Source organism: Taurulus bubalis, assembly GCF_910589615.1.
Source record: "Taurulus bubalis genome assembly, chromosome: 18".
Taxonomy (NCBI): Eukaryota; Metazoa; Chordata; class Actinopteri; order Perciformes; family Cottidae; genus Taurulus; species Taurulus bubalis.
In genome coordinates this window covers 7,227,203-7,248,766 of record NC_136606.1, presented here as the reverse complement: position 1 = coordinate 7,248,766, position 21,564 = coordinate 7,227,203, and the positions used below count along the sequence as shown (strand labels likewise).

General features: G+C 40.7%; 2 protein-coding genes across 2 annotated transcripts; both read left to right on the top strand.

Annotated features, from left to right (window-relative positions):
• Positions 1-94: 94 nt before the first annotated feature.
• mrpl15 (mitochondrial ribosomal protein L15) lies at positions 95-2,884 on the top strand (the record flags this gene model as incomplete). The annotated part of the gene is made up of 5 exons (XM_079234650.1): positions 95-199; positions 376-533; positions 996-1,161; positions 2,221-2,344; positions 2,444-2,884. 5 exons carry the CDS (start codon positions 95-97, stop codon positions 2,779-2,781), a joined length of 891 nt encoding a protein of 296 aa, XP_079090776.1. The 3' UTR covers positions 2,782-2,884.
• Positions 2,885-9,869: 6,985 nt separating this feature from the next.
• Positions 9,870-11,091, top strand: sox32 (SRY-box transcription factor 32; the record flags this gene model as incomplete). The annotated part of the gene is made up of 2 exons (XM_079234233.1): positions 9,870-10,176; positions 10,406-11,091. 2 exons carry the CDS (start codon positions 9,870-9,872, stop codon positions 11,089-11,091), a joined length of 993 nt encoding a protein of 330 aa, XP_079090359.1.
• Positions 11,092-21,564: the final 10,473 nt, after the last annotated feature.

Sequence of the window (21,564 nt, the reverse complement as noted above, 5' to 3'; positions counted from 1 at the left end):
TTGAAACCTGAGCTAAGAAGAAGTGCTTCCGCTCACCTCGATCACGTGACCTCCATGTCCTTGGGTTTGTCAGTGACATGTGAGCGTCAGAAACATGTCTTTCCCCAAAGAACCTGGCAGTAAAGCGTTGAGTGTTTTGCAGAATCTTCCCCGGATAACTTTAGCAAACTTGCGGCCTGAACCCGGAGCCAGAAAGCCGGTAAGTTTTATTGTGACATCTTTATTAAAGATATACTTTGCTCACTCCAGCTGGCATAGCTAGCTAGCTTAGTTAGCACGTTATGTTGGCCAGTGGAGACAAACGATGCCATTTCTGTCTGTTGTTTTGATAGTGATACATACAAAATAAACGTGCTTAATGTTCTGTAATGGCAGGAGACGCGGCGGGGCAGAGGACAACATGGTGGCAACAGAAGCGGCCGAGGACACAAAGGAGAGCGGCAGAAAGGCACCCGGCCTCGGCTGGGGTTTGAAGGGGGTCAGAATCCGTTTTATCTCGCGATCCCTAAATATGGCTACAATGAAGGACACAGGTAAAAACATCGTCACCTAGTTCTCCACCTCTTGGAACTAAAATGCAGTCTCTGCTATAAGTTATACAAACAATACATTACACGTTGTTATTAAAATGCAAGCAGCAAATAGCCTTTATGATTCCCTGTTAAATGCAAAATAGCATGCACCTTCCAAGCATTTACAACTAAATAAATCACATTAAGTTGCAGTCTTATACATTTTTTAATTTGTATTTGTCACAATATCTGGTGGTGAAACTATTCATGTCACTAAATCCTACACGTTGATTCACATACGTTGGAATAAATTATTATTGTGCCTTCCCAAAAGATTTTTTCCCCCCGCTGTTGCTTGGTCAATAATTCAGTCGGCGTAGTTTTTGCACAAATCATTTTTTTATTGAATATTTTGCTAAACTGAGTGCCAGATCAGAATGGCTTTCACACCATTGAGACCAGTGTCTGTGTTCTCCTCCTCAGTCGGCGGCCGCAGTACCAGCCTCTGTCACTGAAACGACTGCAGTACCTGATTGATCTGGGACGAGTGGACCCGACCCAGCCCATAGACCTGACCCAGCTGGTCAATGCCCGAGGAGTGACAGTCCAGCCTCTGAAGAGGGACTATGGAGTCCAACTCGTTGATGAGGTATGCTTAAAGCATGCTGTTGATTACGGACTTGTTTTTGGACCCAGAATCAGAACCATTTATTTGCTAGGTGTGTTACACATACGAGGAATTTGTCTTGGTGGTGCACACATTAGACAAACAACGACAATCAACACAGTAAAAAATAGAAACATATATTAAATGTACAATATGAAAAATAAACCGCACATGCAAACAGATAACGGTACTATAAAGAGTGTACAGTAGGTGTATGTGAAAGTGTAATGGGAAAGTGGCAAGTGTATTTAAATATGACCCATAGCATCAATGAAACGAGTTAAAAAAGGTGTAACTGCTATTTGCATTCCTGTGTAAATGGGAGAAACAATATTAGAGAAATCATTTAGTTTATATTTTGGCTAAAGAGGGATGCAGTCATTTTTGTCAAAGGAAATAAATGTTTCCATATTATATTCTAAAGGCTTAATGTTTGACTACAAAATGTAGGGGACCTGCTGGATACGTCGTTGAAGAAGATTGGAAGATATATTCATACATTACTTCATGATCAATTATTAGAAGCTTGAGAAATGGATTTACATGTTTTGCCTGGCTCTAAAAACCTCCACCACTCTGTACTACCATGCCAACCGTAGCTGCAGTAAAATACATGTCAGAGAAAAATACAACGTGGCAATATTTGTAGAAACGTACAGTATTTTCTATATATCACCAGCAGAGTTCATTGGTGCTGTAAGAATCACTGCAAGGCAAATACCTAAGACTTCATCACAGTCTAGACACTCTGGTTTTGTTTCCTCTGCTCACTGAGCCATATCATAAGAATGTGGACATACAAACATGGCAATGTATGTTTTAAAAGGTTCCAAGTCCCAAGTTTTGAAATGCTGAACAATTAAACCGGGGATTGAGGAGGCAGACCAACAGGTCCCTCTGAGGCTCTTCCATCATCTTGTGCCAGCAGGTGGCACCACATAACAATGTTGTCAACAGATCAAGACGCTGTTTTTGACCTCTGTTTTTTTTTCACACCGCCCTGTCAGAAGTTCCTCTTTTCATGTGTTTTCTCTGTTCCAGGGTGCCGACATTTTTGCTGCAAAAATCAACATTGAGGTTCAGAGAGCTTCTGAAGGAGTTATAGCTGCTATTGAGAGGAACGGAGGGGTCATCACGACTGGCTTCTATGATCCTATAAGTCTTGGTAACTAATGACGGATCAGTCTAATACCCTCACTGACGTTTTAATGTTCATCTTGTGTATTTTAGATAATAAATACAATCTCTTTTTTTTTCTTTGCAGGGATTCTCATCAAGCCCGTCCCGTTCTTCTTGCGTGGGCAGCCCATTCCAAGGCGAATGTTACCAGGCGAGGATATGGTCCCGTATTACACAGATGCTGAAAACCGGGGTTACTTGTCAGACCCAGAGAAAATCCAGCAGGCCCGGCTTGCCCTGGCCCAGAAGTATGGATATATTTTGCCAGACATTTCAAAGGATGAACTGTATCACATGCTCTCCATGAGGAAGGATGTTCGACAGATCTTCTTTGGCCTCGCTCCAGGCTGGGTCGTTAACATGCCAGAGAAGAAGATCCTGAAACCAACTGATGAGAAACTCCTGAAATATTACAGCTCATAGGCGTGAGGAGATGTAAAATAAATAATTGTGTACAGTATCTCATGGCAGAAATAAGAAAAAATACTGATTTGTGGATGTTGAAAGATGTTTCCATTTTATAATAAAATCTGGGAAAACTGTTTTAAAAGTGTTGTCATTACATTTGATCTTAAACTACATTTTCAAATATTTTGGTGAAGACATTTTTGGTGTCCTGTGTTTTAAAACAGTATATTTATGACATGGTTTGTTCCACATTCATGAGTGTTTCTTTGAGCTTGAGTGGCTGACGCCTGACGGCCTCGTGTCAAAGCACAACTGGCCCGTGCAGCATGATGGAAGGAACGTGAACTGTAACAGGTGAGGGGGAAATAAGGAAAATAAGATAACTCAAAGAATGAAAACAGGAAACAGATGCCTGGTGATGTGTGCTACTTGTGAAATGGATTGCCTAAGCCGTAGAAGGGGAGTTTTAAATTAGTCATAGGCAGCTGTATCCTGGTGTGGACGTTCAAAAGATCCCTCTCCATCCTCTTGGAGTACAATCACAGGCAAACACATACATACAACTTTGCCCCCGTTAAGCCTCCGATATAAAAGTGCCATTGAAAAAATGTTCATGCTTTGATATCTAAGGGAATTACTGTGACTCTTGATTTGATATGTGTCACCCACTTTCCCCAAATCCACACTTCCACTGAGTTTACATATTTCAAGTAATTTTTGTTGTCTTGTTCAGTGCTGAGATTCAAAAATGAAAGTCATGTTATTATAAAGCAGAATCTCATTAAGATTTTGAGATATTGCAATCAACACGTTATGGCACTTAACACCCACTAACACATGTACCAGAATATACTCTCAGAGGTTTGGGCTGTATAATTGTTCTCTTGTGTTTGAACTCTCCATTACGCTAATGTTTATTTTTTTAAGTCAAAATGGCACACTCGCTATAAATAACTTGGTATTTTACGCAGATATTGTCTTAAGGAGCGCGGACATAGAGTTTCTGCTGGTTTAAAAACACTTTATCAAAGGAAGCATATGTTTGTGTGTATATGTGTGTGTATATTGTGTGTGTGTGTGTGTGTGTGTGTGTGTGTGTGTGTGTGTGTGTGTGTGTGTGTGTGCAACACAAGCATTGTGTTTCTATACAAAGTCCCCTCTGCCTTGTTAGTTACTGGTAGGCAGGTCTCAATTATTATTATAAGAACACAAATAAAGTGACAAGAAAATATGATTCACCAAACTGAGTTAAATATAATTAATTTCATGAAGTTTTATTTAATAAAATAATACAAATGAAGCATTTTATGGGGGGTTCTTAGTGTATTTGTCATAATGTGTTACCATAAGAGACAAAGGTTACACTTTGGTGACTTTGCTCGTGGTTCCCTGAGTGTTTTCCTGAATCTCAAGTATCCAATGAACTACACAAGTAGTGGATACGTACACAGCCGGCCCTGCCAGGAAAACCAGCCCAAATCCTTACAGCATAATACTTTAAATAAATCACGCCACAGGAAAGAAACAGCACAATCATTGTTTATGGCAGAACTACAGCGCTTATCTTCAAAGCAGCAGATCCTTTTGAATTTGTATCAAGTCTCAGACGAGCAAAAGAGAGAAAAAGAGCGAGCACGGACACCAAGTCTGTGAACGTGTGGCTGCAGAGAGCTTGCCTAAAAGAATAGAGCAATCCAATCAAGTGTTTTCTCCATCAATTACACAGAAAACGACCATTCACTTTGGCTAAAAAGATTTGTTAGTCTGTTTTAGGGCTCTGGTTTCTTCTGCAAATAATCTAATGTCTGAGTCTAACCAGTTCACACTATTTAATTAAACATTCAAGCATTACTGGAGCCGAGCAGACCAGATCGTTTTGGTTATCTGCTGCCGTGAGTGAGCCGTTTAAGACAGACACAGAAATCACGGTGTCTCACAGGTCTAGTTCCAGTTAATAATGAGGGCTAATTACAGCTAAATGCAGCCGTCTTTCTTCTGTCTGCAGAGGAGAGACACATTGGCCTGCGTGTTGCTGCATCAAGGTCAGAGTTACACAATTACTGGAGGGGAAGTTTGTGTCCAGAAACATGTATATAAATATATGATATAATATATAATAAACGGCCTGCTGTGGCACAAAGCCAGAAACATCCAAATCTCGGCTGTCTGGACGATAAAAGAACTGGAAGACTCATTCAATTCCTCAGATAAGACTCTTATCAGTAGAATACAATTCCTAATTTACAAAGAAAGGCACTTTTTTCAGCACGAGTGGAGCTTTGCCTCATTAGCCAGTCTGCATGATAGACAAATGCAATACAATTAGAGGCCAGTGTGACCAGTGGAAGAGCCAGACTGAAGATTGTATGGATGTTTTCTTGAATTAATCCAAATTCTACTTCCAACAGTAAGTGCGCATTATAATTAAACGACTAAATAATCACTTATAATTCTTAATTAGATTTGTTTTATGTTGTGGACTGCAACTTATAATTATTTTGATTATTAATTAGTCCTTTTTTAGTGTTTGTGTTTAATGTGTTTTAAATAACTGGCAGTTAATCTAATTTTCTTATTTCTCAGTTTTTTTAAAATAACTTACCTCCTATTTATCTCACTTCTTCATTTAATAATGATCCTTATGTTGTAGCAATATTTGACGATAGCTTGTTTGAGCTTTTGAATATAAAAAAATTAAAAAAGTGACATCTTAAAATTGCTGGTTTTATCCGAAGCACAGTCCAAAACACAAATATAATGAATTTACAAAGACCTGAACCAAAGAAAAGCAGTAAATCCTCACATTGTGAGACACCAGAAATAGTAAATATTGATGAGTGGTGGAGGATGTGAGCTGGATAAAACCAGTGCAAATGTGTAAATCCCCAGTACTCAGGTTTGCTCTTTTGGCTTTGCACCCTGCACATTGCTACACCTGGTAGGTCCGAGGGTGTGTTTGAAGTCTGGCTGAGCCCGGCCTGTTATCTCTGCTCAGAGGTGGGGGCGTCATTGTGTTCTGCTAATGAGGCTACATTAAGCCTGTCTACACCAGGGGGGGCATGTAATCCTCTCAGCTGGCCTGACGTAGGGCCGGGCAGGGCGCTGTTTACACGGGGAGTGTGGAGGCTAGCACTCAGGACCCCAGCCCTTAGTCTACTGTTGAATCTGCTCAAACACGTGATTAAGAGGTGGAGGTGGTAGCGGGGGAGGGAAAGGGGGGCGGGGGGGGGGCACACGCCACTGCATAGAATGGTGTCTGAGTCTTGTCAGAGTGTATCTTGATGCTGGCCTGCTGTGCCCATACAATACAACGCAATGCAATACAGTCCCTCGCTCGAAGATCATGGTCATATATCCCCTTCACACCCTCCAGCGATGAAACAATTCGGCGCTTCATGAATGAACCACTGTAAGGAAAGTCGGTGGGATGGCACTGGGGACGGTTAGGAATACAGTGCTTCATTACCGGAGGTCGAGACACAGGCCTCCTGCTTTACACTCCTGGTGGTTTCTTCTTTGGATGGATGACTTCAGGTCAGCAAATCCTCACAGATCCATGAAAAGAGAGGAGAGTCAAGAGTGCAGCAGCTGTCGTGGCATCTTCATTGACAAAAAAAAAGCTTTAGTCCGCACCGAGGAAATGTGGTCATGAAAGCATCCTTTTCGTCTAGAAATCCTATCAGACATGAATAAGTGCTCCAAATCCAGCCAGCATCCAACCCCAAGCTTCATCCAGAGAATCCACGAGGGCCCTTCTTTGTAAATCCTGCTCACTGTCTGTTACTCTTGCAGGTCTTCAGCTCTACCTGTGCCCGCTTGGCCATCACTGATCCAAAGTGAAGGAGAGGAGTGTCCCATATATGAGTTCTGTCCAATACAATGGTGCATTGTGATCAGAAAGCCACTCAGAACAATCCCTATTCAGAAAGCATTGTGTCCATTCTGCTTGTTTGGCTCTGAGACAATGCAATGATACCCTACTGTCACCTTATAGATTAGGATTCATCAACAGGGCCAGAATAAAGAGCCAATGACTTATTTTAATAAGAGGAATTACGGATTATTGGGACTGTTTTTTAATTTGTTTTAAACAGCTTTCTTGCAATTAAATGATGTGCCCAACATGTTGCTTTTGTGTAGTACTGGAGATGTTATCCATTTGAAGAGGAAAAGAGGTTATATCATGACCCAAAACCTCTTTTTTTAAACATTGGGTTGATTGGGACAGAACCTCTTATCATTGATTTAGGCTCATTTAAGCATATTTATTTCACTATTTCACTTTTTAGTACATCACATTTATGTTTCCAGCACAGCTTTGTGGAATTTGCTTTGTCAATTGTATGACCTTATGAAATGTAATTTTCCTCACCTCATGTTTTGCAGAGTAAACTTCCTGTTTAATGTTTGCCCCTCCCACTTACGTGACGTCGCACCACTGAAGACGTGCAATTTTGATTACCCGTATGTAATTTACGGGTAATCACTCGTTATTCAATTTGACCAAATACCCAATAACCCTGAATTCACCATACAGCCAAATAACGTGAAATAAACGTCCTGCTGGTGAATGAATGCACGAAATAAATCGATGACATCATAAACTTTGAATCAACATATTATTTCAAAACATTGTCTAATATTTAGCCGACTCAATTCACGGAAAGGCTCAGCCGAAACTAACGTTATTGTATTCACGCTGAGTCGTTCAAGCTAATTGATTAAATCCATTAGTGCTTTTCACAGCGAGTTGGAGCGTGCAGCACCCCGGATGTGGATTCTACCTCTAATTCTAACACGCGGTGAAGAAAACGAGCCCCCCTCCCCCTCCACCACACACACACACACACACACACACACACACACACACACACACACACGCACACACACACACACAAACTAAACACAACCGTGGTTTATTCAAATGAATGAATGTACCTTAAAAATGTATATTTCTTACGTTTGTATTGATTTTTTTTTAACGTTATCTTCCTCTCAAAGCCACGTGCCACAACATTTAAGTCCAGTTGTCAAAGGGACACTTCTGGTATTAAATGTGCCAATATCACAGTATTGATCGGGTCTTTTTATTAAGATATTAAGCTCCACTAGGTCTGATTTACTTCATATGCAGAGTCCAGTATGCTCATAACTGGAAAATGCTCATCATATAAAAGTTGGCATACATTTATGGTTCATTATTTAACAGTACAGCCTTTAAAGTGCAGACTTGGATGTTTTCTCCAGCAAAGAAAATGACCAAACCAGTCCTGCTTTTCCTTGTGTATTAAGCTCTCTGCTCTCCACCATAATACACACATGATTTACAATGTCAAGAGGCCGCTTAAGTGGCTCGTCTGCCGGGACAAAGCCACGCAGGTGCCGGTGTTACTGCGGGACCGTGTATTGCAGATGTAAGGTCGCCGCTGTCACCATAACGTCGTCTATTGTCTGATGTCAGTCAACGGTCTCCAAGACAGATATTCATTGAAACCGCAGAGGAAGCGAGCACCTGTAATGCCATCTTATTATGTCAAAGAGGGACCACACGCTTGAAGAGTTTGTGGGATGCACATCATTATCATTATTAATTTGTGCATGTTTTTATAGCAAATATTCCTATAATATTCTGTTCAGTGCTTCTTCGGTAACGTCATTGTACTATTTGTACTCAATAGTGACTTAATGCCACTTCATCCTTATGTCATGCTTTGTGTCATTATGGACCATTCATGTGTGTTTATAGTGCTTGGAAAATTGTTTATTCCGATATTTTTGCACTACATGACATTATTTTCAAATTAGAACTAAAATAGTCCTATGATATAATTAATTCCCAACAAGTGGGTGCATTAAAAAATGATTAATATACGATTCTGCTTGTATATATTATATAGATAAGATCATGTAAAGTTTGGATTTTGCCATTTTGAGCTGAATTATTTTTAAATATCATATAAATTGTGCTAAACCGACCAAATAATTGTAGCAGGTATATAAGTGAAATGCTGAAAGTGGAAAAGCTGCAGCCATCCTGTAGTTTCTGTGAGTCTGAATCTCTGCTGAAGTTTTGACTGATTTCAATACACTTCATCTCTTTGATTCAGTGCTAACGCTTCTCTGGGGGGAAGTCACTCAGTCTATTAATTTAAATGAATAAATGTCAGACAGTAAATGCAGTTATTTCCGGGTTCTGAAGTCCTAAATGTGAGCTCATCACGTTTCTTTGTACACACCCTATCAGATGTCGTGTCGAGCAAATATTTGCCAGCCGTAATCGTGTAATAAACACTCCTTGATCATGTGTGTTTCAGTCCTGTAAAATGTACTTTGATAGAGACAGTGGATGGCCGATAAGAGCTGAGAGCCGCAATGTAATTAGTAACCAGCGCTGCCTCCTGGACACTTTGATGTTCACCTATCAATACCTGCTGCCTTCCAGAACTATTGATTAGATTCCACTTCTCTCCGATAGGCATGAGGTGTCATTGGATTTCCCACTAATATGGATTTAATAAATTAATCAAGGGGCATATCTATGTTTCTCAAATTATAAGGCAAGACCCACGTGTCATCGACTCTTAATGTACAGATAGGAGCAATCAAACATATGGATTATTGGTGATTCAAGAAGGATGAAATAAACCTAATACCAGTCTTTTACACAGCTTTATTTGAAGTCATTATTTTACTTTTTATCAGTTTACTTTATGACTTGCTTTATTTCCCATGCATGTGTCTCATAAAGAGTGAAAACGATGTGATCGGGTTCAACACTTATCTTATCTTAAATGGATAAGCCTGATTGGTTCGTGGCTCTTTTAGATGAATTCCAGCCTTGCATGTTGCCCTTTTGTTACATGAAAGCCACATTAAGCTGTATTACTATTACTAGTATTGCCCATCTTACGTTTCGTGGCGTGGTTGATGGGGGCGTCAGATAGGCCTATCACCGACCCGAGAAAACACCTGGAATTCACACCTTAAATCCACTCCTCCAGGCCTCCTATTGGTGGAGCGCCCACATATATCCGTCACGGTGCATCACCAGGAGGATGACAGCGGCCCGCAGCAGAAGCACAACATCATCACCATCTGTAAACATGCACTTCGGACACGACCCCGCTGCTTTCCAGCCTTGCGCAAACAACGCCATGTTCGAGGGCGAGGACTCGGGCTCCGTGGACGGGGAGCAGATGACCGAGGTGCGCTCCCCGAGTTCACTGCCCTCCAGCCCGCTGTCCGTGAACTCGGACTCCAGCTGCGCCAGCCCCGAGGCCAAGTGCGCGTCCACGCCGCAGAGAGTCAGGAGGCCCCTGAACGCCTTCATCATCTGGACCAAAGAGGAGCGCAGGCGGCTGGCGCAGCTCAACCCAGACCTGGAGAACACGGACCTGAGCAAAATACTAGGTAAGACATGAAGTGGGAGAATGTGATTGATAAGCACAGTGGTTAAAGTGAAAAAATATTGGAAATGTTTAATGTTTATGGTTCTTTTTTGGGGAAACCCACTAAAATATTGCTTTAAATGGGTCTTATAAGAGCTCAGTATCATAAAATGTTGATTTGCATTTCACATGTAAGTCAGTTTTGCTAAAACAATGAGGATGCAGGTCATTAACCCTATGTGTTCCTGCAGGAAAAACTTGGAAGGCCATGTCTCTGGTTGAGAAGCGTCCATACATGCAGGAAGCAGAGCGCCTGAGAGTCCAGCACACCATCGACTACCCCAACTACAAGTACCGGCCTCGCAGGAGGAGGCAGCTGAAGAAGAGCGCCAAACCCCAGGGAGCGGAGGTGTATCACTCCTCGCTCTGCAGCTCCGGCTTCCCCGTGCCTTTCAACCTCACCTACCTGCTCCAGAACCAGCAGCAATCCTACCCAAGCGGCATTGCTTTCACCAACTCCCCGGCTAACTTCGCCCCTTTGCGCAGCAGCTACCAACAAACTCAAGTGTTTCCAGACACAGCAGCAGCAGCAGCAGCGGGGGTCTTATCAAACAAGCACGTGGTGTACCCAAACCCTCCTGCGTACCCTGCAGAGCCCCAGGTGTATTTCGGCAGTCAGCACGGGCGCATGCAGCACGGCTACTCCAACGCTGCAGGGCCCCATGTGGACCAGGGGGAGTCCAGCAGGGTCTACGGGGGCCTGCTGGGCCCCGGGCCCTCCTTTGAGTTCTACCTGGAACAGGCCCAGCTGGACATGCTGTACGATCTGGACCGCAGCGAGTTCGAACAGTACCTGGGCCCGAGCCCTCACAGGCCGGACTCCGTGGACCCCGGCAGCTACCAGAGCAGCCACAGAGAGGGCCGCTCCGTCTCATGAACGTACTAAACATGGTGTATTTATTTATATCATCTCAGTGGGTTCATTTGATGACTGCTGAAGGTGTGTATTGTGTTTGTGGTAAATGACTACTGTACTGTCTTCCAATGTGAATGTAATCAATAAATAAATAAACAATTCACCTTACAATGTTCATGTCTTTATTCATATTTAAAATCAATATCACAAAAAGGTAAGATCAACTGACATAAACTTACAAATATAACTATTATTGTTCATTATAGTCGCGGTTGAAAGGAATCTTTTGGCAAAATTAAATATTAATATATGAACATTTTCAGATGAGGAAAAACCCTTTAAAACCCTGTATTTTGCATTTGCAAGCAGCATATAAACACAAAACTTTTTTTTTTATCACATAATGTAGTTGTAAGCAGATATACGTGTTCAATAATGTATTGATACATTTATGTATTAATTGGTTTGTAACAAGAAATTATAATTGTTGACAAGTATAATAATTGACAGTTAAAACCGGCCTCATACCGGCTTACCGCTACATTATTTTGTGTTACAGACCATTTATTAATGCATATAAACTTCTGATAAACGCTATATGCGGGAATGAAAGTGAATACCTATCTTTCTGTGAATTGTGATGCTTTTATAGGTAGTTCAAACAAACACAGTACTTTTGTCCAGGATTCCGTTGTTTGTGTCGTATGCAAAACTAAAAGTTAACAATGACTCTTTGTCACATGTCGTCAGTCATGTGACTCGTTTGTCTCTCTTCAAGCATGCTCTTTCCCCTAAACCCAACTAAGTGGTTTGTTTGCCTCAACCTTACTTCCTGTGAAGACAGAAGTTTATTTTGAAAAGACACTATGCATGTAAAGAGCGTATATTGACCGACACACGCGTCCGAAACTGACGCAAGAGGCTCACGTAGAGCGTCATAGTTTGAAAAACACAAAGCTGTTCTTTCACGCAGTGGAGTGGGAATGTTTTGACTCTTCATCATGGTCTCGATGTGTAAAACCTGTGAAGTGTTCCTTTAAGAGGACTGCGAACGACTTTAAATATCTGTCACATTAAACAATGTTGCAGCTATACTGCCCGCCCTTTGGCAGAAGCCAAACTGTTGACACGCGGTTTTATCTCCATCCTCACGTCTTTCTTGGCTCACAGAGGGAAGCAGGGTGGGCGCCAGGGGCATAAACTTCCCAACTTCCTGTTTCATTTTAAAACATCTCACAAAGGCTCTAAAAATATGCAACAAAATTGACATATCTCCGAACTCGTTCGACTCTGGCTGCCAAATGTTTACTCATTTAGGAAAATGTTTACTTCTCTGCCCCGTGCATTCTGTGTCACAGCCTCGAGGTCGAGCTCAGCCGGATGCAAGATCCAGGTCGTCCAACATGTCAGGTGCTGCATCGATGAAAGCCCTTCAGGCTCCCACAATAAAGAGAAGTACACATTTAGAAATTTGCATAGATCGGTTTCCCTTAAAGGTAAGACATTGTTACTTTGTTTTTTTATTTTTTTATATGGATAAGAGCAATGACTAAAACCCAAACTTACGTACAACATAAATATGAAAAATAAATCCAGACACCTTAATGAACAAAAGAAATCCTGCACATTGTCGATCTGCTTTACTCCTCAAAATAATATTATAGATCAACATATTAAATAGAAATAACTAAGGGTTAGATAACAACAAGAAACAGTCTGATATAGACAATCTAGACAAGATCTGTTCAACTGTTTTTTGGGTGATGACTCCGCTTTTATTACAAACAATTGCTGACGTCAAACTAAAAAAAGTAGTATTTCCTTTACACTTCAATCTGGACGCAGTCTGTAGGCAGAAATTGCAGCATATCCACTGATCATAGTGACGTGGTTCATATCCACATCTGCTAATGTGCTTGAATCCGTCTTTTTTCAAGTATCTCCCTGGATTTACCTCATTAATGACTGTACGTTCCTTGAAAACATCTAAATATTCAAACAAATTATGCTGATATGTTAATTGCAGCATCTATACAATTAAATAACATTAGTGTTTTTGTATCGACACATATTAATGATAAGAGAACTTTGATAATATAAGATACATTGATGGACATTTTTTGGCAGTATACTTCCATTAAAATGCTCTCTCATGTTCAACCTCTGAAACTAAACTAAATCCAAACTCGTAAACCTCGTTGAAGGAAGCCACCTGAAGACAGCAGCCACTCTTGGGATTTAGTTTTGGGCCAAATTCACTTCCGGCGAGAGTCAGAGACGTCTCATCAGGTTGAGTCAACCTCAAAACGTGCTCCACTAAACGAAAAGACAGACGGCCGCTGCAGCGTTTGGAAATGCGTCAATGATGGAAATCCGATGTGCAGTTGTTGGGAGGAAATGGACGGCTGAGGGAAGGATGACCTTACTCGGAGGAGAGAGCAGACGAGCTGATTAGGAAAGTGAAGACCTGCTGCAATCCAACGGCATCTGAATGAGCGGAAGAAATCTGACGTCAGTTCAATTCCCAAGACAATATAATACAAAACACACTGCAATGGGAAATGCAGAAATGTGCTCTGATGCAAAGTAATAACGTACAACTTGTTTGATAAGATTAAAATATTCCCGCTTCATGTGCAATCCGTCCTTGTTTTCCCTCTTTTGAGTCACTTGAACTCAAAGCTGTTAGTTCAACTTGTTTTTCTCAAACGTCGGCCCCTCAGCAACAATTAATGACCAGTTGCAGGAACTTCCTGAAGGAAAAACAACGGGATGATATCAGTGTTTCAGGTGAAAATATCATCAACAATAAACAGCTATGGAAATGGCAGCTGGACAAATCAGATATCTTTGTCAAATATTTACGAGGCTGTGTTTTTAATATCACATCATATAAAACAACTGGAACATTAATGGAAAGAAATGTGTTTATTCTATAAAAGTAAACTTGTGTTTTGACTGAATTAAGATGTCATACAAAACCACACATTCTCAGGTCGTTCCCCAGTTGTTTTAATGGCAAAGAGTGCAACAAAAATAGAAACTATTCAGAGATCAAATTAGTTTCTTCCATCCATTAAACATTTATGTTAGAGTTATTTACTCCAGGAGTGGACGCTTACATCAGAAATGTGCTGGAAAGCTCATGTTTGATCTTATCACCTGTGAGGAATGTGAGGAATCTGTCAAACATGCTGCATTCAGATTCCTCAACCATAAAATACTTTCCTCGTTAGAGATTAAATATGTAACTATGCCAACTCTGTGTGTCCCATATCGACAGGCCAAATAGCTGGAGTTTATATTAAACCTAAAAATAGACATGAGCGCTCTTACCTGTTAATTTTTTTTGATTTTGTGAGCCATTATTAGGTTTTTCTTGCCTTACCTCCTGCATGAAGGTCAACAATAGTTTCCTTTGGGTAAATACGAGGCTGCAGTCTGCAGATAATGCTCATCCGAGTATTATCCTGCAGGGACGTCTGAGGGACTCAAACAGGAAGTGAGATACTCCACTTTTTTAATCCAAAAGGAATAACGTAGTCAAGAGCAGGGTTAATTGTTTACAACTGGATATTGTCATTTTATTAAAACAAACCTGCAGAAGTTCCCAAGAGCTCAGAAGAACAGGAATTTCTGGTTGAATTTAAGCGTCTGATCACTTCATTATGTGAGTCGGCTCCCATCATGCACTAATTGGGCCGATCAGATTACTATAACTTCATCAGGCCTCTGCTTTGGAGTTCCAGCAGACTTTCACCTGTGTGTCTGACAGGTTTGCATTGTGTGTTACTTCAGATGTGTGCAGAGCTCAATGACACATTTAAAGGGTCCACAGAGATAGTTCTGCTTGTACTTCCCCACATCTTGAGATATCTGTTTCAAACTATTCTTATTTACATCCACTACTTGCTCGTTGGAACTACTTTCTTAAGAAGATGTTGGTGTTGAATCTCTTAAATGTGTTTTCACATTTGAATGCTGTGAGCATCATGAAGAAAATGTGATTATTAATCCCAGATATTGATATTTTAGTATTTAATAATGTACCACAACATTACAGACAGTACAAATACTCCATTAAAACTAAAAGTCCTGCACTGAAAATGTGTCTCAAGTAAAAGTAAGTATTATAAATGAAAAGTACTTAAGGGATTGAAAATAAATGACTTAATGTCGCAAAAAACGCCCCTGTGCATTCATATATAAGAATATACACTTAATTTGTCAAATGTAACAACTGTATATGCTGCTTACTTGTTCAATGCATAATAATGCAACACATTTAATCAGATGGTTACATGTTATGTATGAAATATAACTAACTATTGCTGTCAAATACATAAAGGGTTGTTCTATTAAAAGTATATATTAGTATGTTTATCTGCTAATTAGTAGTGAGGCCAAAGTGTAAAGAAAATGGAAATTGTTAAAGTCCAACTGGGTGAACTAACCCTTTCATGAATAAGAAATGAATCATCTTTGCAGTCATAACGAGGTCTCATTCACGGTGTGCAGGGAGAGAAACCTCTTTTGGATTTTTCATGACGTCGGCCACAGACAGAGAGATGATTACTGTGACGGGGTCCGACAGACACGCTGGGTGTGTCCCTGTGACCTGCTGGGCCGATACAATACTCACTCTCAGAGTCTCTCAGCAAAGACGCTCACGCCTGTCAACAAACACTCAGGGATGATTAACACAAACACAATCCTCAAACTGTCTGCAAGTGTTTGTTTGTGTCTGGGATGTTTTTTTTATATGCTGTACTTTTTTTTCACATTTCTTATTCAGTTTTTAACAACACAAAACTGGTATTTTAGCATCGAATCCTCAGAATGAAATGTGGCGTGTTGTTCAGAGTAATTCCTGCCAGATTATTTTATGTGGAAATAACGTCACACCTTCTTCCTCAGCGTCCTCTGGTGCTTCATGACTCAGTCAGCGAGTATGTCAATGAGTTTATCTGCATGAGCGCGTGTGTGTGTGTGTGTGTGTGTGTGTGTGTGTGTGTGTGCGTACCAGTGTGAGCATCATTGTTTTCAAATACTGATTAAATGACCATTCCAGATACAGAGGTGAGACGCACTGATCAACACTATTTCAGGCGGTGATTGTATCTTATTATCTTATTATTTGGCCACCACCCCCCTTTTCACTGGGACACAACAGGAACTGTACCCAGAAACTTTTACGTTTCCTTCTCACTCAGTTACATTTTTGAACATGTCAGTTGACAGTTGTTGCCTGCCTGTCAGGGCAGATTTGCTACTCAAAGTTTAAAGCGAATAGAAACTCAAAGATCTGACACTTTTGTTTTTATCCTGATTGAATTGAGTCATGAATTACACATATGACGTTTATCAATTCAAAAGGTCATTTTTCAATTAAAGAGAGACTAATCGAACACCATGCACCATGCAATTAGGACCATGTTTCCGTTAATTTCATACTACAGTTAAGTAACATTCTGCATTTATATATGTTTGTGTGTTTGCATGTGCCGAAGACCAATAATGCAGCTATTTCAAATTAACATTTAATGTGAGCGTGTGCATGTTTTATGACTACAAAGCATTTCCATACAATGACAACTCCAGTGACACCGAGCTGAAGTTGCAGTCGCTCCATCCCCTCAGCTTTGTCAGTGGGCACCTGTATGTTTGTGTTGACGTGGCTTCTTTAACACCTCTGCTGATTGACTTAGCAAGTAAAATCCTGACAGCTCACCAGGCCCCTCAGCAGGTAGCGGACTGTGTGCATACAGCAGCAAGCCGGTAGCACCTGAGGTCAACGCATTGTGTGCTAAGCTGCTGCTGTAAAATCACTTTGGTTATAATGCTCTGATATGGAGGTTACAGCGGAGAAAAAGACGGAATTTAACATCTTGTCTTCACCCTCCAAAAGGTCACAAGATTCATCTGAGGGGTCATGAGGCGGTTAGCATGATGGGAAAGCAGAAAAGAACATATATTTCTCAGAATTACCTCCAAGTGTTGCCTTTTTATTGTGAATATATAGAAATGTGTGCTTCCCTCGGGCCTCTTTAAGCAATCAGAATAAAACAAAGGAAAATATATCCGTCTTTGGTTGAACTGGTCAGAGCCGATGGACGTATTAAACTGGTGATGAAAGGGCACCAGCTTCATTTAAAAGAGTCAAAAGGTCAAAAGGATTTGAACCAGGGGAGTGACGATAAGGTTGCATAACTAGCAGAACTGCTTACAGTGAATTGACTCAAAGTGACATTTAAAACCAGGCTCCAGTTCAAGTGTTTGCGATAAAGTAAAGCCAGAGCAAGTAAAATTTGTTTTAAACAGTGTACTTTTCTTTCCATTTTCTCTTAATACGTTTATTGTAATCTATATATAACGCAAAGCAAATTTACATAGGCTTCGTGAAACCTTGACAATAAACCATATTCTGATTCTGATTGAAACCGATTACCACAAAGACTTATCCCATATAACTGCAACGTCTACAAGCTCCTTAGTCTGAGATCTCTCTACAGATATTAAGATCAGCAGGAAAAAGCTGATTCAACACCCAGAATGTCAAAATACATACAAGATAACATGTCAGAAAAGTGGTCTTGATTTGAGGCTCCACGCTTGGCAGGTAACGCAGAGTAAACAGTGTTTGCTTTGAGTGGCAGGTTATTGTTGAGTCTGTGTGGGTGTTGAGGAAGGTTGGACCTTCTCTCAGGACGTAGCCTCACTTCCCTCTCTCAGAGGCTCTCAGGAGGAGAGCCGTGTGCCTTTTAACTTTTTATACTGTGTTTGTTAAGGCCACATTCCCTGAGCCCGGCTGCAACTTGTGTTATTCTTCCTGTGCTGTTTGCCCCACTCGCAGCTGGAAGGACAGGAAAACCGATCTGGAAAACTACTTCATGTATGTCATCGGTGATTACGGGACGGCAGCGCCCGCCTGTGCCTGGTATTGGCAGCCTCATGCCGGGGCTCAGCGACAAGCCTGAATAATGCTGATCCCTTGGGGGCGACGCCGTGCACCCCTCCTCGCTCAAGGCCTCGCTTCTGCTTTCATGCGAGGAACTCTGTGAGTCCATTCAGCCCTGTCAGCACTCTTCCTGTGGAGAAACTGGAGAGGAAGCTCCACCAGGCTGCCCAAGGTGGCCAGAAAACATCCACAACTTTCATTTTCTTTCTTTTATCTTTCCACTTGAGTCTCGGCAAATGACAGACCGCTGCACATGAACCATCAATTAGTGGTGGCGAAATAAATAATCCATTACAAGCTTAGTGTCCTCCATTCAAAAGCTTGAGTCTTTCAAACAAGACGATGTAACTTGTTCTCATTCACAGTTTGTACTTATACCTACAACAAGTCGTGCACTAGAATGTGTATGTCGTTAACTTATTTGACCTTACTTTGTTTACCTAACTTGTGCATTTAACTACCTCCAATAACTATGTATTAAACATACTTATTTGAACCCAAACCATGATCTTTTTCTAAATTTAACCAAGTTGTTGTGTTGCCTAAACAGGTTTCTGCTGGGTCTTGCACAAGCGCACTGATTGGTGCATGATATTATTACAAACCGTTGTATGAGGATACATTGCAGGCTGAAGTGGAATAGAGTTGTGATTATATTGTGTCCCTTAAAAACATTACATCTTAGTTATCACCTTTTTTGAGTCCTAAAACACTTTAAAATAAAGGGTGATTAATCAAGTCCAATTATTTCAACCAATTTATTTTAATTTTTAATTTATGAGACTTTTAAAAAGATAGAATTCTTTAAAATTGTGGAAAAAAAATGACACCTTATCCAAGAAAATGTATAAAACCTTCTGACTTCTATGGAACAGCTGGATACTATGTCAACGCATTAGCAACATTGTCAAAGAACACTTTCTTTCTATCAACAAGAATACGGTGATGATTTTTGATCACGTCAGTCCTCGGGTCGGACTAACTGGGATGCAACACAGTGAGACGTTCCCTCAGATCCCCTTTCGGTTCATTGCTTCATCCTTCCTCTGCTGCCACTTTCCCAGGCAGAGGACCTGGAAGAGCAATCTAGAGGGATCAGGAATGACAAGGCAGTCCGGCCTCCCATTGTATGTGAGCGTTTACTCAGCATGGAAGAGCAAGGACAGTGAGGCTACAAGAAAACAATAGGCTCATATTTATTTACTGCTTAGTGGCAGCCAGGGAGAGCCCCCTCCCCTCCTCAATAGCTGATAACAACTTTACAGTAATAGACCTCTAATAAAGTCCTCAGAGGGCAAGTAGAGGCCAGACTCTCTGTCTCTGTCGTGGGTCCGTTTTAAACACAACCGACGAGATGTTAAATCTATTAAGAAAACTCACTTCAACACAGTGTTGAAATAAGTTAAAAACAGTTCCGATGAGTTGATAAAAGAGAAATTGTAAATATAATCACACATTCAAATTCTCATCAACTTCATGCCAGATGAAGACACTGTCTGATGGTAATGCCAATAAGTGTCTATTGGAAAACTGCAAAGTACAATTATATTTAATACTTTCGTAGGAATTTTCCTTATTCATTTTCTGTCTTACTTCTAAATAAATTGATAATCTTTTGGCTCATAAATATGGTCTTGAAAAAGAGATCTTACAGGTTTGAAAGCAGCAGAAATGCTGGAAAAGCCCTCAAAGTGTTGGAATGTATTTACAGTATTCAGGAAAGTAAAATGGCAACAAGAAAAAGTCCCTAAGTGACGGAAAATGGCTTACTTTGTGAGGAAAAAAAAATATATATATATCCATCCAGTATGCATTTGGATGAGTGTGTATTTGTATGTGTGATCAATATTGTGATGTTGCTCATTATCCCTTTGTTGGACTCCCCTTTTTTCTGCAAGCCAAAATAAAAAAAAGGTTCCTGTTCACCTTTTTGATTATCAGCCAAAAGAAATAAGCACAATTAAGCAAACAAACAGATGTGAGGAATCTGTAAAGTCAGTCCTCACACGAGTGGAACCGTGACGCACGAGTGTTGTGTTGTTAAAAAAAAAAAAAAAAGAAACGCAAAGAGGTGGCTTTGTGATGAGATCTGCTGCTTAGGCTTTTATGAATGGTGCACACCGGGCCCAGGTGTGTCCCATTCTGCTGATTACTGTCCAATCAGCAAAGCCACCAAGCAGAGGGGTCAGTTAACACCACGCTATTAAAATGTTAAAATGAGTGATACTGAGACAAAGCAATATGTGCAGTGTGTTATTAGAGGTATGACAATGAGTAAAAGGGCTTTTAAGGTGTGTGTAATGCCTTTGAGTTCCAGTGGAGGGCTCCCTCTGTTGTACTGATTCATAATCCATCTGTAAAACACAGTAAAGCAGAACATAAACGTTCACTTTGAAATGTCAGACAGGCGGCTTTTACCCTTAAAACTCCACATGCAGTGTGGAGTTTACACGTTTTTATTTTGGATTCAAGGTCGAACCTCCCAATTCAGCTGATCAGCTGTTTTTAAACACAACCTGACTGAGGCTTGACCATTTACACTTGTTTCCTTCCATGTTTTAATCTGACTTAAAAATGCCTTGAAAATGGACCAAACCAGTGCCGACTCTCTGACCTACATGATCGAGTCCCGAGCCTGGAAAAAATTAATTTTCCTAGAGGCATTATGGGAGTGTGATTTATTGGTTGCCTTGATGCCTTGCGGGTGTAATTGTGAGAGCAGGGCTGAAGTTGAGTGGCTTTGATGCCCCCGTCGTCCCCTCCTCCAATCCCTGAGTTTCAGAGATTAACTCAGACGCTGGATTAAAATCTCAAAATAGAGAAATCCTTTTAGATGAACAGATTGATTAAAAAAGGGAAAATATGAGGTGGGGTGGCACTGAGCTCCTGATATTCTCACCTGCAGAGAAAGTCCACTTGGAGCTCAATGAAAACGCTGAATGTGTGTTTACCTTTGATGAATTCAAACTGTTTCAAGACAACCAGTTGATCGATTAGAAGTTAAGGTCCTTCTCTGAAATGTTTTTTGATCATCAGCAAATCTAGTTTTAAAAAACTAGATGGATGGTGTTGTAGAAATCTTTATGCACACTTACATCTGCTAGCTTGCATGGTATTTCACAACATTTGCCATTTGCCACCATTTTGGGAAACAGGATCATTCGCTTTTAGGAGAAGATATTACTGTCATATCTGTTCATTAAATATTAAGTTACAGCCATTAGTTCGCTGGTTAGTTTAGCTTAGCTAAGCTTAGCATAAAGACTGGAAACAGGTGGAAACAGCTAGCCAAGAATTGTAGCTGCTTGAATAATCCGCCAACCAGCATCTCTAAAGCTCAGCGAGCTGTTTCCCCCGTTTCCACTCTCTTAGCTAAGCTAACTGGCTGCTGCCTGCAGCTACATATTTACTGAACAGAAATGAGAGTGGTATCAATCACAGAGAAACTCTCCGCGAGAAAGCGAACATGCTTTTTCTTTTCCTCATCTGACATTTTTTTCTAGGACTTTTGCCTTTTAATGAAATTGGTTCATCTT